Raw genomic sequence first — 13513 nt, 5'->3', positions numbered from 1 at the left:
GCTGAACTTTTAAAAGGATGCTTTTTAACTTTGGCTCGACTAGTCAATTGTTCAAGCACTAGGTGGCAGAAAGCGTTAAGGTTTTGTTTTTAATTTGTCCAGTCAAAGATGCAGTTTTCAAAAGTTGGAGATGGAGAACAGAACAAGGTTTGGAGCTCTGGAGAGCAGTGTGGCAGCTGCAAAGTTCCCCCAATCCTTCCGTGAAGGGAGGGAGGGAGGAGCCAAGCCTGTCCGGGTATAATGGAAGGTGGAAATGACTTTGGGAAACAGGAGGAAGAGCAGCAGGTTAGGCAATGGACAAAACAGAGGCAGATGAGTCTGCAGAAGGATTGTGGGCATGGCAAAGTTCTCAGAAAAGGTCCTCCCTAGTTTCTTCTGCAGAGGTGTGATGGGGGAGAGAGAGGAGTACTTTCCCACCTGCAAGATTCAGTTAATGTAGCCTTGTAATAAAAACAGAGCTTGTGCTCCTGGATGCACAATTTGTGTGCACTAACTGGCAAGGCTGATATCTGGAAGGAGCTGCCATTGGAAACAGAATTCTCTGCCACCAGGCTGCAGAAGTATAAGAGCTAAGTCCTTTCCATTATATTTTCAATTACAAGGAAAGATGGGCTAGTCAGTTTCAGGAATTTGCACTCCTTTGACTGACACCAAATGATCTGTAAAACATGCAGAGGAGTCACCTACAATTTAAAATGGATTTACCTATAAATTCATTGGCTGAAGCAGCGCTATTAAACTAACCAGCAGTAACCATTAAACTAACCAGTCAAATTGCTCTATTGTAAAAATATTTCAGGACCAGGAAAAAATTGCAATCTTCTACATGACTACTCAGAATTATTAATTTTATTAATAATACACTTATCTTTCAGGTTCTTGAAACATAGTTATCAGTTGCTTTAATTCATATGTACTGATGTTTATTGCATGTGTTAACTGCTGCATATGTTTTGGTCAACTCTTTTTGTAAACTACTAAACTGATTTGACAGTATGCAAATAGAATAAAAAATGAAAGTTCAATATGCTATTCAGAACTAATTTTATCAATATTACATTTATCCTTATATTCCTGACACTTTGATTAGTTATTGGTTGCTTTAATTCATTTTTAACTACTGCGTATGTTTGTTAACTCTTTTGTAAACTAGGTATGTATTGATTTGATAGTATGCAATAAAAATGTAAGTTCAATAGGATTTGGTCCTTGAAAAGAATAAGCAATTTAGGTCTGTGCATGCTTTGACAATGATTTGGAAGAAATTATTTGGATGCTTTCATATAAGCCCAGCATCTCTTTATTATTCATTCAAAGAGAGGCTTTGCTCACATGTAGAACAAAACAGTACTGTATTTCCAAATCATTTTTAAAGTATACACAGTACCTTCCAAATGCATTCCTTCCATGGTCTCCAAAATTCTCAATAGGACCTTGGCTACTCTGGCAATTAATAGTCCAAAACACAGAAAGTTTCCGTTTGAAATGTTGATTTATTTGTAGAACTAAGTGAATCAAACATGTCTTGGCAACCTCCTAAACATACAAAGAAACAGGACTGCACTCAGCTAAAGAAACGGTGTATGGATTGTATGCGAGAAATGTCATTTTTGGTAACTAATCAGTTTGCATGGCAAGCATTTTTTCGGGGCGGCTCACAACAAAGTGAAAAAACAATTCACAACAAATCTAAATTTCTACTTCTTAGAAGAGGAATATCTACCCTTTTTTCTGCAGCACAATTAATACAACATCTTTTCTCAAAAGTTATATCCATCTGCGCTATTATACATATCACTGTAATAGCAATAATGGAATAGATTCAAGTTCATGCTTAGATAAATATGTTAAAGGGTTAAATAAGGTTCAGGAGGGAAATGTTTGTAATAGGAAAGTGAACACAAGAACAAGGGGGCACAATCTGAGGTTAGTTGGGGGAAAGATCAGAAGGAACGTGAGAAAATATTATTTTACTGAAAGAGTAGTAGATGCTTGGAACAAACTTTCAGCAGACGTGGTTGGTAAATCCATAGTAACTGAATAGAATAGAATAGAATAGAATAGAATTTTTATTGGCCAAGTGTGATTGGACACACAAGGAATTTGTCTTGATGCATTTAAATTTAAATTGAATTTAAACATGCCTGGGATAAACATATATCCATCCTAAGATAAAATACAGGAAATAGTATAAGGGCAGACTAGATGGACCAGGAGGTCTTTCTCTGCCGTCAATCTTCTATGTTTCTATTTTTCTATGTTTCTAGATTCAGTGACATCTACTCGATATTAAACGTTGCATGATTCATGTCAAATCTCCTTTAAATATGTCTAAAACCGGATTTCATCCAATGCTTTAAACTAGTCTGAACATGCTATTGTGTCAAATGAGAATAAGATCTTTTTAAACACAAGTTATTCTTTCATTAGACTTAATCCCAATGCATTCCCAGCCTGGCAAACCCCATCAGGAAATATTTTTACCCTCCATTCCTACCTGTGCTCAGCAGCTCTGTCAGACATGGGTCGGATATTGATGCCACAAGTGGTGGGACTGGAAGTCTTGGGGACCTCTTGTTCTTGACCGTTGCCCCCTTGGCCTTGGGCCTGTCACTTCCACAGGGAGGCTGTCCCCTGGCCATGCCGGAAATAGGGCTGCTTGGCAGACTAGGGAGCAGGTGTGGTGCATTGAAGGGAGAATGGTAACCAGAAGGCAAGTCTATATTGTAACCTGGTATATTTGCGGGAAAACAGGCTGTGGAGAGGGATGGGGAGTTAGGACAAGTAAAGAGAGGGGCAGAAGAGTAGTGGAACTTGGAGCAAGGGGCTGACAGTGGTGGGCACACTGGCTGTTGGCCCAGCAAAGGGGCTCTGGGCATGGAAGCAGGGCAATAAGATCCATAGTGGTCAAGGCTGAGCCATTTGTTGGGGAGTGTGTAGGGAAGCAAGGGCTTCTGCTTGCGATCAGGACCAAAATTGTTGGGGGAGGTGGAGGGGGAAGGAACGGGAGGGAGCTCAGGGCTGAGGAAGGCGCCAGGTGAACCGAGCTGAGCTGGGCAACCGCCTGGAGGCTGAAAAAGAAAAGAGAGGAGAAAGATGCTGCAGCAGCAAAAAACAAGGGGGGAAGGAAAGTTAATTAATATATCCACCCATCTCATCTATCCTTCCCAGAGAAATGGAAAAGTGGAACAGAGTCAAAAAAAAAGGGGAAGGCCCCAAATTCTATCTGACCTATAGAAACCCAAACTACTCTATTGAAATGCTTTGGCCTTTGCAAGTTTATTTAGCACTTGGGATAATTGGGGTAAAGCCCTACATAGCATCAATGTCGGTTGGCGGGGCCCAGGGGAAGAGCCTTCTCTGTGGCGGCCCCGGCCCTCTGGAACCAACTCCCCCCGGAGATTAGAATAGCCCCCACCCTCCTTGCCTTTCGTAAGCTCCTCAAAACCCACCTCTGCCGTCAGGCATGGGGGAACTAAGATAATCTTTCCCCCTAGGCTTCTACAATTTATGCATGGTATGTTTGTATGTATGATTGGTTTTATAACAAGGGTTTTTAGCTGTTTTTAGTATTGGATTTTTTACATTCTGTTTTGTCACTGTTGTTAGCCGCCCCGAGTCCACGGAGAGGGGCGGCATACAAATCCAATCAATCAATCAATCAAGCCAGATGACTTGCGGGACCACCTCCTGCGCCGTATGAGTCCCAGCGATTGGTTAAGTCCCACAGATTCAGCCTTCTCCAGGTCCCGTCAACTACACAATGTCACTAAGGGAAGGCCTAAGGGAAGAGCCTTTTCTGTGGGGGCCCCAGCCCTCTGGAATCAGCTCCCCTGGAGATTCGCACTGCCCCCATCCTCCTCCCCTTCCACAGGAGTCTTAAGACTTATTTTTGCCACCAGGCTTGGGGCGATTAGACCTTAGCCCCCTGGCTGATGAATGTTATGCGTGATTGTTGTTTGAATGGATATGATTGATTTTTTTTAACTAAATTGGGGATTTTAGATTAGTTTATCTAGTTTTAATTTAATTGGATTTAGCTATTGTATTTTATTGTGTTCTTTCTATGCTGTAAGCCACCCCGACTTCTTAGAGAGGAGCGGCATAAAAATCCAATCAATCAATCAATCAATCAATCAATCAATTTCTCTTGATTTGGATTGTTGCAAAAATCAGCCAAGTTAAGTAAAATAGATTAATGGCTGACCATTTTGGAGCTTAATTCTGCAGTACTGTGGATCTGAATCTTACAAGTGGGAACTAATAGTAGGGTGGTTAATTCATATTTGGATCATCAAAATGTTGCCATGTTACATACATCCCATTACTAGGGATGCAAGAGGTAAGCATTGAACCTTGATCTTGAACCTATTTTCCCTATCCAAATAACACTTTGCACATGAATCTATTTATTATTCCATGTTCAGTTTATACTGAGAATTCCTGCAAGTGGGCAAATGTCTTCCTCTTAAAGTCTTGATATGGCAGGAACCCTCGGCTGAACCCAGATTGAATTGGAAAGGGCAGAAAAATACAAAACAAAGCAATGCAGGCTGGCGGGACCGCAGGGGAGGGCCTTCTCTGTTACCGCCCCGGCTCTAGAAAATCAACTACCCCCTGATGTCCATACTGCTCCCCCACCATTGGCTTTCCATAAGGCCACGAAGACCTGGCTTTGTTGACAGGCCATGAACCAACAACAATCATGGCCAAATTGTATGAATGTTTACTATGCATGTTGGGTTAGTTTATCATGTTTATTAGGGTTTTTAATTAACGGTTTTATAACTCAATTTTTATATTTGACTTCTTTTTATTGTCTTGTGTTTTATACTGTTGTAAGCTGCCCTGAGTCCTTCAGGATTGGGCGGCATAGAAGTCAAACAATCAATCAAACAAACAAACAAACAAACAAATAAAAGGAGAGAACGGTCCCCCCCAAACTCAATCAAAATCTAGGATGGAGGATTTGGCAAAAGAGGAAGCCATCAACCTTGCCATCAACCAGTCAGCGAAGCAGTGGAAGTGATGTGCCGGTGCCTGGAGGCTGTTGGGGCCTGGATGGGTGTCAACAAACTCAAACTCAACCCAGACAAGACGGAGTGGCTGTGGGTCTTGCCTCCCAAGGACAATTCCATCTGTCCGTCCATTACCCTGGGGGGAAAATCATTGACCCCCTCAGAGAGGGTTCGCAACTTGGTCGTCCTCCTCGATCCACAGCTCACATTAGAGAAACATCTTTCAGCTGTGGCGAGGGGGGCGTTCGCCCAGGTTCGCCTGGTGCATCAGTTGTGGCCCTATTTGGACCGGGAGTCACTGCTCACAGTCACTCATGCCCTCATCACATCGAGGCTCGACTACTGTAACGCTCTCTACATGGGACTACCTTTGAAAAGTGTTCGGAAACTTCAGATCGTGCAGAATGCAGCTGCGAGAGCAATCATGGGCTTCTCTAAATATGCCCATGTCACACCAACACTCCGCAGTCTGCATTGGTTGCCGATCAGTTTCCGGTCACAATTCAAAGTGTTCGTTATGACCTATAAAGCCCTTCATGGCACCGGACCAGATTATCTCAGGGACCGCCTTCTGCCGCACGAATCCCAGCGACCTGTTAGATCCCACAGAGTGGGTCTTCTCCGGGTCCCGTCAACTAAACAATGTCGCTTGGCGGGACCCAGGGGAAGAGCCTTCTCTGTGGTGGCCCCAGCCCTCTGGAACCAACTCCCCCCAGAGATTAGAATTGCCCCAACCCTCCTTGCCTTTCGTAAGCTACTTAAAACCCACCTCTGCCGCCAGGCATGGGGAAATTAAGATTTCTTCTCCCCCTAGGCCGTTACAATGGTATGCATGGTATGTTTGTATGTGTGTTTGGTTTTGTATATTAAGGGGTTTTAATTTGCTTTTAGTATTGGATTATTATTGTATACTGTCTATGATTGCTGTTAGCCACCCCGAGTTTTCGGAGAGGGGCGGCATATAAATCCAATAAAACTTGAAACTTGAAACTTGCACACCTGAAGTCGAGGGCTGCTCAAGACAGGTGAGCTGGCAGAGCCCGTGGGAAGCAAGGCGTTGGACGGGCTGGGAAGAAGGTTGCCTCCACCACTATCAAAAAGAGTGTCTGGCATGGACACAAAGCAAGGCTGATCTGTGTAGCTCAGAGGGGTTTGCGCAGGCACTGGTCGAGGGCTGGAGAAGAAATCTGGAGAACAAAAAGAGAGACTTAGTCAGTTGGACAGTTGGACACGCAACAAAAACTTTCCAAATTTGACAAGATTCAACCTGCTTACACGTTCCATGTTTTACTTTATTTCTATAGAATCGAGAGTTATGGAATTATGAAAGTCTCCCAACATTAGGAATTGCAGTATTTATATAGGCCTCAGGCTCTCTCCACCCACCCCATCTCTAAAAAACAGACAGTCCAATTTGAATAGTGTTGAGAATATTATTATTTCCTTTCAAACATGTATTCAGCTAAAAAACAAAAATCTTCCCAGAATGGTTGAGGAACTCTTTCAGTTGGGTAAGAAGCACATCATGTGAACAGAAAAATGAATTAATTTGGCAAGCAGGCTAGGGATTTGTTGTGGGAAAGCAGCGATAATGTGATATCCAATTTGGACCCTGGATTATATGGTAGCTAAACAGAAGTGCCTTACTTGGGAGACACCTTCAGTTTATAAGTTTACCTTCCTTAACCATGGCTCTAGGTATTGTCTGAACTCAAAGTTGGGTGGTGAGCTCAGCTAACTTTAACTGCTGACTTTAAAAGTTCACAAGAGGATCCAAGAGCAACTCTAACAAAAAAGAGACCCCGTCCAGCTGAAGCATCTCTGTTGCTCTTGAAGTTTTTTTCTTACTTATTGGAATATTAAGATGAGATAAGAGTCACAGGAGGTTATCCCAATTGGATTACTGCAATAACTTTATTTTATAAAAAGATGTGTGGGATTTGGACTCTGTAAGGACAGCTAAAATATTGCTCTGATCAGGGAGGATAGCCTTACTATGGTAGGTTTCTTGCTCTTGGTACTCGTGGATAATTATTTTTATTCAGAATTAGGACCAGTCTTTAATTAATTTATTGTTCAAGGTTATGTGAATGCAGAATGCAGAAGACACTGTGTGTGTGTGTGTGTGTGTGTGTGTGAGAGAGAGAGAGAGAGAGAGAGAGCATATATGTAATACTGGAGGTGACTGATGGACTAATGGATTCTACTTCCACTCCATTTATGCCTTGCTCCCTTCCTTAGCTCTCTTTCAATTTTAATGTTAATATTTATTATTTTAATACCTTACTGTTTTATTCTGTTGTTTTTTTTCTCTATTGTAAGCCACGTTGTCTTAAACTTGACCTAAGCATAGCCCATAAAATCATCTGCTACAACGTCCTTTCTGTCAACAACTACTTCAGCTTCAACCACAACAACACTCGAGCACCCAACGGATACAAACTTGAAAGTAAACCGCTCTAAACTCGACTGCAAGAAATACGACTTTAGTAACCGAGTAGTTGATGCATGGAACTAACCACCAAAACTTTGCCCTTAGACTATCCACTGTTGATCTCACCTGATTCCTAAGAGGTCAGTAAGGGGCGTGCATAAGTGCACCAGCGTGTCTTCCGTCCCCTGTCCTAATGTTTCTCTCTTACTAGTATCTTACTCTCTTACTAGTATCATGTATATAAATATTATATCTTTGTATACCACCAATAAGTACGTGACGAAAACAAATAAATAAGTAAAAAACAAATAAAGTCTCTTAAGTGACATGGGTGGCACAGACATTTAATCAATACATAGATAAATCAGCCCGGTTACGAATGCTTTGTGTCCACTTTCCTGATGCTGATGGTGCGGCCTTGGAAAAGCCACTGCACTCTTCTCACCTGCCCAGAGATATTTGGGAGGCAGCTGGCTGGTTTTGTAGCAGCAAAAGCAGCACAACAGCAGCACAACAGGGAGAGTGGCTGCAATTGTGAAACAAGCATTTTTACCACATAGAGAAGCAATCGTGTGTCAGATCCCACCCCGGGCCCACAAAAGTATTAGCCGACACGTTCTAGGCCCTGACCACAAAGGGTAATGGATGCTGGGGGGTAAAATTGCCACATTTGCAATCTCTCTACTCAAAAGAAGATGATAGCCTAGCTCTAGTGAAAGGGGTGTCCAACCTTGGCAACTTTAAGACGAATTCAACTCCCGGGATTCCCCAGTCAGCTGCAAGTCTTAAAGTTGGGTGTACGCCCCTGGCCAAGTAAATTTCTGGCGAGTTAGCTTTGGAGAACTGAGGGGCAAAGTCTTCTGCTTAAAAAGTGTGCTAAGAATCAAAGCTTCCTTTTAGAAAAGATTCTTGTGGTCTTTTAGATTTATTTCAGTAATACGCAAAGTGAGTGCATTTCTCCTCTATGTTAAACAGCAGTAACCCGCTGTGTCGAGGAACGAAGTGAGGCATCCAATATTTTGTAGTCTGGGGCCATACTTGGTCATGGCTGACTGAAGCACCACACTGAAGCAGTGGCTGGAGCTAGGACATCAAGTGGATGAGGCCAGCAGAAAGGCTAAAATTATTTAATTTAAACTTACAAATAATTATTCAAGTTTATGCTTATGGAGTGCAGCTGATATTTAATGATTTTCCACTTCTGACATAAGGAAAATCATGTAGCAGATCTGCCCCAGCATTGATTAGGGGGGCCACATTCTACTTTGGAATTGTGGAATTGTGGAAGAAAACATGGCAAGGGTAAATCAAGAGTTGGTAACCTAATCCTACGGAGCTTCTGCTCTAGTAATCTCACACTACTAACCAGAGCATACAAAACTTTTGTCAGACCAATCTTTGAATACAGCTCATCTGTCTGGAACCCAACACCACATTTCGGACATAAACATTCTAGAAAATGTCCAGAGATACTTTCCAAGAAGATCCTCCACTCCTCCACTCACAACAGAATACCCTATGCCAGAGGTCCCCAACCTTTTTTGCACCAGGGACCGGCTTTAAGCTAGACCAGTTTTCCATGGCCCGGTGGGGGGGGGGAGCTAGCTGTCAGCGGCGCCGTAAAAGGGGCGATCAAGAGAGGAATGGGTGAATGAATGGACGGAGGGTGGGAAGGAAGGAAGGAAAGAGGGAAGGGACAGGAACAGAAGAAGGGTGCAAAGGAAGCAAGGAAAGGTGTGAAAGGGGAGAGTAAGAGAGTAAGGAGTGAAAGAAGGGAATGAGGGAGGAAAGAAGGGAGGAAGGAAAAGGAAAGAAAGAAATGGAGGGAGGAAAGGAAGGAAGGAAAGAAAGAAGGGGGGAAGGGACAGGAACAGAGGAAGGAAGCAAGGAAACTTATGAAAGGGGAGAGTAAGGGAAGAAGGTAGGAAGGAGAAAGAAAAGAAGAAATAGAGGAAGGGAAGGTAAAAGAGAGAAAGAAAAAGAGCAAGAAAGAAAGCAAGAAAGAGAAAGAAAGAAAGAAAGAAAGAAAGGCAACTTCAAAGAAAGGCTCACTGAGCATCTCTCACTCTCTCTCTCTTTCTATCCCTCTTTCTTTCTTTCTCTTCCTTTCTCTCTCTCCTCTTCCTTTATCTCCTCTCTCTCTCCCTCTCTCTTTCTCTCCCCCCTCTCTCCCCTTTCCCTCTCTCTTTCTCTCTCTCCCTCTCTTGCTATCTCTCCCCCCTTTCCCTCTCTCTTTCTCTCTCTCCCTCTCTTGCTATCTCTCCCCCCTCTCCCTCTCTCTTTCTCCCTCTCCTTCTCTCTCTCTCCCCCTCTTTCTCTCTCCTTCTCACTTTCTCTCTCTTGTTTTCTTTCTGTCTCTTTTGCTTTCTCTCTCTCTCACTCTTTCTTGTTTTCTTTCTCACGCTCTTTCTCTCTCTTGTTCTCTCTCTTGCTATCTCTTTCTCCCCCCTTTCTCTCACTCTCTCTTTCTCACTTTCTCTCTATCTTGCTGTCTGTTGCTATCACTCACTCTCGTTCTCCGTTCTTCTCAGCGGTGACGCGCGCACGCCCTGCCCGCCTCACCTTTGCGAGAGCACTTTCGCCCCGGGCTCTCAGCAAGGGGGTTTGCAGGAGAGGTGGGGCCGGCGAAGGTGATATTCAATGTCGGGGGCGCACAGGCGGTTGCACGCGCTCCCTATCTCCCTGCTAGCCCACTCGGAATATTCAAAATAAGAAAAGCCTTCGCCGGCAAAGGTTTTTCTTATTTTGAATACTCCGAGTGGGCTAGCAGGGAGATAGGGAGCGCGTGCAACCGCCCGTGCGCCCCCGACATTGAAGACCTCCGCTGAGAAAAGCCTTTGCCGGCATTTCCTCTCGGCATCAAGGAGGCGCAGCGGCGGGCGGAGAGAGGGAAGGGGGGGCAGCGGCGTCCCTCCTGGCCTTGGCGGGCCGCCCGACCCTCCCCACCTCCTGCAAACGTGGCGGGCGGCGGGGGGGGAGAGCGAGGAGCCGGTTCCGGCGGGCGCGGGGCTTGGCTGGCTGGCGGGGGGAGCGCCGCTGGTGGTGCGGAAAGGCCGAGGGGGCCCTGGCGCCGCGGACCGGCTGAAAACCCCCAACGGCCCGGTGCCGGTCCGTGGACCGGCGGTTGGGGACCTCTGCCCTATGCAACTAGACTTACAATCCTAGGTTTAGAAAGCTTAAAACTACATCGCCTTAAACATGAACTAAGCATAGCCCATAAAATCATCTGCCACAACGTCCTTCCTGTCAATGACTACTTCAGCTTCAACCACAACAACACATGAGCACACAACAGATACAAAATTAAAGTAAACCGTTCTAAACTCGACTGCAGGAAATACGATTTTAGTAACCGAGTACAGTAGTTGATGCATGGAACTCACTACCTGACTCTGTAGTATCATCATCTAACCCCCAAAACTTTACCCTTAGATTATCTACTGTGGACCTCTCCTGATTCTTAAGAGGTCAGTAAGGAGCGTGCATAAGTGCACCAGCCTGCCTTCCGTCCCCTGTCCTAATGTTTCTCTTTTGCCAGTTTCATGTATATAAATATTATTATATCTCTGTATACCACCAATACGTATTTCACAAAACAAAATAAATAAAGTAACATAAAAAATAAATGTACGCCATTTGGTCAGGAGAGAAGGAACCTCTGACTATTGAAAGTTATGTGTGGTTATGATTGTGTAGTATCAAATGTTTTTAAGGTAATGGGTTTTAGTTACAGTGTTTAATTATTAGATTTGTATCTGTATTGTTCCATTGTTGTTGTGAGCCGCCCCAAGTCTTCGGAGAGTGGCAGCATACAAGTCTAATAAATAATAATAATAATAATAATAATAATAATAATTATTATTATTATTATTATTATTATTATTATTATTATTATTATTATTATGTCAATACAACACAGCAAACGTGATCACTATGCTGGATTTCGTATTTCATCACCAGTCGGGCGCTTCCCAAGCTCCTAGGACTGCGTGATGTAGCAGCGAATTATGTTTGCCGATCCCAGTAAAGCAGCCTTTTGCAATTGACAGATGGAGATTTTGTCAATTCCAATGGTTTTCAAATGTCCGCTGAGATCCTTTGGCACTGCGCCCAGCGTGCCAAGTACCATTGTGATCACTTTCACTGGCTTATGCCAGAGTCGTTGCAGTTTGAATTTTAGATCTTCGTATTTCACTAATTTCTCTAGCTGCTTCTCCTCAATTCTGCTGTCCCCTGGGATTGCGATGTCGATGATCCATACTTTCTTTTTCTCCACGATCACAATGTCTGGTGTGTTATGCTTCAGAATTCGGTCAGTCTGAAGTCGGAAGTCCCACAGTAGTTTTGCTTGCTCATTTCCGACCACTTTTTCGTGCTTATGATCCCACCAGTTCTTTGCCACTGGTAAATGGTAGTTCCGGCATAAGTTCCAGTGGATCATCTGTGCCACAGCATCATGTTTTTAATAGGAAAGTGAACACAAGAACAAGGGGACCCAATCTGAAGTTAGTTGGGGGAAAGATCAAAGGCAACATGAGAAAATATTATTTTACTGAAAGAATAGTAGATCCTTGGAACAAACTTCCAGCAGACGTGGTAGATAAATCCACAGTAACTGAATTTAAACATTCCTGGGATAAACATATATCCATCCTAAGATAAAATACAGAAAATGGTATAAGGGCAGACTAGATGGACCAGGAGGTCTTTTTCTGCCGTCAGACTTCTATGTTTCTATGTTTCTATGTCTATGCTTGTAGTCAGTCTGTGGGATCTTTTTGCAGCAGCTGAATATGTGATCGATTGTTTCATCTGTTTCTTTACAGAGTCTGCACAGAAACAGACTCTGTTTCTGTTTGCCGATCTGTTTGCCGATCCCAGTAAAGCGGTCTTTTGCAATTGACAGATGGAGATTATTATTATTATTATTATTATTATTATTATTATTATTATTATTATTATTTGTTATTGTTGTTGTTGTTGTTATTATTATTATTATCATCATTATTATTATCTGCTTGCAAAGAAAGTCAAACACCTCCCTGGAGGTATCAAACAGGTCTGTGTCTGCTTGCTTGCGCCTGCTTTGCGTGCAGCCTGTGGCTAACCACATCCCATGGTCTTCCCGAAGCTGAGCCCCGTGACCCAGCTGCGGCTTACTCTCCCTTCCTGTCCCTGCAGCACAACTCTCTCGTTTCTGGAGGGTCAGACGGCCCAAACCGCTGCCTTGGCACTTTCGGAGTTGCATGAAACGGGCATAGTCATTCCGAGCCTGTTTTCTTCCTCAATCCAAAGTGGAAATTTTGAAAACCACAACCCCACATCAAGCACTCTGAAGATTTTTCCACTTGATGCAGAGCGCTGGGGGGCGGAGGGGGGCGTTGTTTCTTTTTCCAATGTTGATTCCCAATTTTAAATTGACTGACTCCGGTCATTTTTGTGACTTAGAACTTCATTTTTTAGCAGTATGGAATTAGCATGGGTGAAAACAGGGAGTTTGTGCGTGCACACGCGCATACACACACACACACACTCACAAACACATACACACCGAGGCAAGGGAAGATTAAATGTCTGACCACTTAGCAAATTTATTGGGAACTGCATCTAAAATACTGGCTTGGTTGGAAAGCTTGAGTCAAAAAACTATTTGTAGGTTTCGGGGGGGGGGGAAATGGCAAGAATGGATCCGCAACAAAAATCAAATCTAACAATACAGAGTATCAGTGTACACAAACAGAAAGAAAATCAATATAAAAATATAAAGACACATAGAGATATGAAACAACTATCTACGTTTAATTATTGATTGCTATAAAACAAAGAATATATTTGCTTGTTTCAGACACGTAAGTACATAGAGCTTAATTTAAGATAATGTGTAGAATTGACAATTCTAAATGTAACAGATACGGAGCACAAGCTGTTTGGAAATGTATATATGCTATTCTTTTTTTATTTTCAAAATCAATTAAAAAAAATACTGGCTTGGTTTACACAGTGGCTAAACTATTTTGAGATGCTACAAGGCAGTGATGGCGAACCATTTTTCCCTTGGGTG

General features: G+C 43.2%; 1 protein-coding gene across 1 annotated transcript in view; it reads right to left on the bottom strand.

Annotated features, from left to right (window-relative positions):
* The window catches only part of MLXIPL (MLX interacting protein like), a 94185-nt gene that overhangs the window by 18610 nt on the left and 62062 nt on the right, over positions 1-13513 (bottom strand). The window contains exons 8-9 of the mRNA XM_070735096.1: positions 6018-6205; positions 2498-3071 (exon numbers count right to left, since the gene is read on the bottom strand). Coding sequence (XP_070591197.1) covers positions 2498-3071; positions 6018-6205 — 762 coding nt within the window. The remainder of the gene's footprint in view (positions 1-2497; positions 3072-6017; positions 6206-13513) is intronic.

The sequence above is a fragment of the Erythrolamprus reginae genome, chromosome 1, assembly GCF_031021105.1.
Source record: "Erythrolamprus reginae isolate rEryReg1 chromosome 1, rEryReg1.hap1, whole genome shotgun sequence".
Taxonomy (NCBI): Eukaryota; Metazoa; Chordata; class Lepidosauria; order Squamata; family Dipsadidae; genus Erythrolamprus; species Erythrolamprus reginae.
The sequence above is the reverse complement of the archived record's forward strand: the minus strand, read 5'-3'. Positions and strand labels throughout refer to the sequence as shown.